The sequence below is a fragment of the Gymnogyps californianus genome, chromosome 6, assembly GCF_018139145.2.
Source record: "Gymnogyps californianus isolate 813 chromosome 6, ASM1813914v2, whole genome shotgun sequence".
In the NCBI taxonomy this organism is placed as follows: domain Eukaryota; kingdom Metazoa; phylum Chordata; class Aves; order Accipitriformes; family Cathartidae; genus Gymnogyps; species Gymnogyps californianus.
In genome coordinates, this window is record NC_059476.1 from 41,965,305 (window position 1) to 41,969,588 (window position 4,284).

At 62.0% G+C, this 4,284-nt stretch overlaps 1 protein-coding gene across 1 annotated transcript; it reads left to right on the forward strand.

Moving 5' to 3' along the window:
* The first annotated feature begins 2,145 nt into the window (after positions 1 to 2,145).
* LOC127017872 (basic proline-rich protein-like) lies at positions 2,146 to 3,078 on the forward strand. Its single transcript, XM_050899168.1, has 2 exons — positions 2,146 to 2,160; positions 2,273 to 3,078. The coding sequence occupies exons 1-2, from the start codon at positions 2,154 to 2,156 to the stop codon at positions 3,076 to 3,078; spliced, it is 813 nt and encodes a 270-aa protein (XP_050755125.1). The 5' UTR covers positions 2,146 to 2,153.
* The last annotated feature ends 1,206 nt before the right edge of the window (positions 3,079 to 4,284 follow it).

Consider the following 4,284-nt stretch of genomic DNA (forward strand, 5'->3'; position numbering starts at 1 on the left):
AACTCCCCCCTCTTTCTCTACTGGGCATGACGTTCCATGGTATGGAATAGCCCTTTGGCTAGTTGGGGTCAGCTGCCCTGGCTATGCTCCCTCCCAGCTTCTTGTACACCTGCTTGCTAGCAGAGCATGGGAAAGTGAAAACTCCTTGACTTCAGAGAAGCGCTACTTAGTAACAACTAAAACATGAGTGTGTTCTCAACAGTCTTCTCCCCCTAAATCCCAAAGACAGCACTGTACCAGCTCCTAGGAAGACAATGAACTCTCTCGCAGCCGAAAGCAGGACAGGCCATTCTGAGTAGGTGCCTGCTGCTCGTGCTCCACGAAGGTGGCCCTGGTGCCCCGCCTGCGGGGGAAGGAAGCTTTGTGGCGTGCCAGGGTGGGCCCCAAGGCTGGCCCCCCTTGGGGCTTGCTTCTTGTCCTGTGTAGCATTGAGCAGAGCCCCTTGTCAGGGCTCCTCGGGGCCCTTTTGGCTCCGTTCTCGCCTGCTGCTCTTGCACCTCCAAGGCGCCACTCGTGCCCTGGCTCTCTCTGGCTCTCTTTCCCAGCGCTGGCCAAGAAGCACAGCGGAGCAGTTGTTGGCGCGCAAAAAGTCGGCTTGGCGTCCAGAAGTGTAATACTTTGGAAGATAGCACGCACCTCCTCCTCCTCCTCCTCCTCCTCTTTTGGGTGTAGGCTGGGGATGCACAAGAAGTCCATGCTGCAGAACCTCCCAAAGGTCAGCCCTTCAAACAGAAAGACGCAGGCAACGCGCAAAGGCAGACGCACACTGACACACAAGTTACACCGAGCCAAACCAGAACGCGCTCACGCCCTCACTGCTTTGGGACTGTTCAGCTGACGGTTTCCAGGACTGACCGGAAAACGTGAGACTGGGGCAAAGCACTGCAGCGTGACAAACACACCCAGAAACTCAAGTTCTCTTTTCGCGAAGGCTATAGCACAGCCCTTCAGCTCCAATGGAGGGGAACAAACAGCACTGCCCCCCTCCCCGGACCGGGGATCCTCGCCCGCCACTACCCCTGCACTACCCAGATCCCGCCAGCACCCCAGACCGTCCCACACCACCGTGAAACGCCCCCCTTCTCTGGCATCAGAGAGAAGGAACTGCAGCAAGACCGACTCCAGGGTCGTCTGGATCAAGAAAGAAGCAGATGGATGACAACGCCACAGAACTAGAGTTGCTTTGCAGAACAGCAGCGTGTGCATGTGCCTGTGTGTGCCTGTGTGTGCGTGTGTGTGTGTTAAGCAGCGACTGGTCAAATTGCTTTGGACCTGAACACCTGAAAGGTGTAAGAACCATGTGTGAAACTGCATTCGCGGTGCCCCAGTTCAAATGGGACAGCTCATGCGCACGAATGCAAGAATTCCTCTTGTAATGCTATACTTTGCATCCCTGCCTCTCTCCTCGGTCGGCACGGGCCAGCTGCCAAATTTTCGTGACAGCTCCCCATCATGGCCGCACGGTACCAGCACCCGTTCCACCACAGTTGCGGGCAGCAGTTGCCCCCCCGGGACAGAGAGGGGAGGACAAAAACAACGCAAAAGCACCCCAACCCCCCCCATCCCCACCACCACGGCACGATGGGGCAGCACACACATGTCGGCATCGCAGGGCCACCGTGCCGGCCCCATCCCTTCCCCTTGCACAGGAAATTCACCTCCCCCCCAAAATCATGCTTGGGATGGGAAATCGTGGGCATGGGAAACCGTTGGGCTAGGAAACCATCACGGGCTGAGAAATCATCGCTGGGATGGGAAACCATCGTGCCGATGGGAAACCATCATTCAGCACAGGAAATCATCATCAGGATAGGAAATCATTGAGATGGGAAGTTGCTGTGGGCTGAAAAAATCAAACCCTCGCAAGGCTGGCTGAAGCAGGTGCTGGCGGAATGATCGCCATGGGGACGGAGGCTCTTTGCCCCAACAAAGCCCACACTGACCCATCGCCATGGGGACGGAGGCTCTTTGCCCCAACAAAGCCCACACTGACCCATCGCCATGGGAACGGAGGCTGTTTGCCCCCAACAAAGCCCACACTGACCCATCGCCATGGGGACGGAGGCTCTTTGCCCCAACAAAGCCCACACTGACCCATCGCCATGGGGACGGAGGCTCTTTGCCCCCAACAAAGCCCACACTGACCAACCGCCATGGCAGGTACAGCAGCAGGCTCCCGCTCCTCCTGGTGCTCTTGCCCTCCAGGTAACCCCCCAGCCGGCTCTGCCCGCCACTATCTCACCTCATCACCCCTCTTTGCTTCCCCCAACAGAGAGGTTCCCTCTCCAGCTGCCGATGGCATCGCAGGTGCCCGCTGTGACCTGCACCCTTCCGGCCATGCCGCCACCGGTCAGTGCCTGCATGCTGCCCTCTGTCCCGGGGCTGCCGCTGTCCTCTCAGCCTGCCCAGCTCCACCCCATCACGGGCCAGCTGGTGCAGGCCAGCGTCTGGCATGGGGTGCCAGGGCCCCTGGGACCCTCGGGACGGCTGGTGCAGCTCCCCCGCGGGCTGCAGCTCCCCGTCGGGGTGCAGCTCCCACCCGTGGTGCAGCTTCCCCGCGGGGTGCAGCTCCCCTCTTTGGTGCAGCTCCCCTCTGGGGTGCAGCTCCCCCGCGGGGCGCGGCTCCCCGCCGGGGTGCAGCCTCCCCGCTGGGTGCAGCTCCCACACGTGCCTGCTCCCAGTCCCCCTGCCTATGGCTGGGGACAGCACGTGGTGATGGGGACGCTGCTGCCCCACCAGCCAAGGGGGCTGGGGCCGGCGGCCGTGGTCCAGGGGGAGACCCTGGACCCCACGGGCTCCTGCCCGCTGCACCTCCCTGCCCGACCCGGCCCCCCGCCACCCCGCCGCCCCGCGCCTCAGCATTGGGTGCATGTGGGCCCCGCTGTGCTCCACACCCTGCCCGGTAGTGCCCAGAAGCCCTCGGTGGCCTCCAATGAGGACGGGGCGGCCATCGAGGACAGCGTCCCTGCTGCCAGCCCCCACCAGCCCGCCCTGGCTCCACCGACCGGCAGAACCACGCCAAAGCCCAAGGGTGAGTTTTGGGGGGTGGCAGAGCTCACAGGTGGGCGGCCAAGCTAAGGAAAGCTTGCATCGCCCCGGGGCTCGGTTGCCTTTCTTTGCTTTTTCAGCAGTGGTGACCACCCCGGCGGCCCCGCGGAAGCCCGCGGATCTGCCCGAGCAGGGGCCGGCCGCCTTCGCCGAGGCCCTTCCTGACCAGGCAGAGGACACCGCCGTCAACCATGTGCTCACCTGGCTCGACACCGCGGACGGCCAGGACACCGTCCCCGATGTCCCCGACAGCCCCACCTTCACCGCCTTCCTCCACCACCTCCCCGACCTCTCCGAGTACGTGGCAGAGGGCGGCTGCCCCAAGGAGCGAGCGGCAGGTGGCGGGGCTACGGGACAGAGAGGACAGCGTCCCCGATGTCCCCGACTTGACTGCCTTCCTCGACGAGCTTCCCGACTTCTCCAAGTACGTGGCGCAGGGCGGCTGCCCCAAGGAGCAAGCGATGCCGGCGGGGCTGGGGGACAGCGAGGACACCGTCCCTGATGTCCCTCATTTCCCCAACAGCCTCGCCAGCACCGCTCTCCTCAATGAGCTCCACGACTTCTCGGAGTACGTGGCGGACGGCGACTGCTCCCAGGACCAAGCGGTGGTGCCACGGCTAGGGGACAGCGAGGACACCATCTTGACTGCCAGTGTCCCCAGCTTGACCGCCCAGGTCCTCCGTGAGCTCCCCGACCTCTCCGAGTACGTGGCACAGGGTGGCTGCCCCAAGGAGCGAGCGGTGTTGGGGGTTTAGAGGGTTAGAGTTAGTGGTTAGGGGGTTAGGTTAGGGTTTAGGGGGTTAGGGGTTGGGGGTTAGGCGGTTAGCATTAGTGGTTAGGGGGTTAGGGAGTTAGGGGTTTGGGGGTTTAGGGTGTTAGGGGGTTAGGGCTAGGGGTTTAGGGGATTAGGGTTAGGGTTAGGGTGTAGGGGGTTAAGGGGTTAGGGTTTAGGGGGTTGGGGTTAGGGGGTTAGGGGGTTAGAGTTAGCGGGTAGGGGGTTAGGGGGTTAGAGTTTAGTGGTTAGGGGGTTTAGGGTTAGGGTTTAGGGGGTTAGGGGGTTAGGGGTTAGGGGGTTACGGGTTACAGGGTTAGGGAGATAGGGGTAGGTGTTAGGGGTTAGGGGTTAGGTTTTAGGGTTAGGGGTGTAGGGGGTTAGGGTTAGGTTAGGGTTAGGGGGGGGTTAGGGGTTAGGGGTTGGGGGGGTTAGGTAGGTTAGGGGTGTTAGGGGGTAGTGGG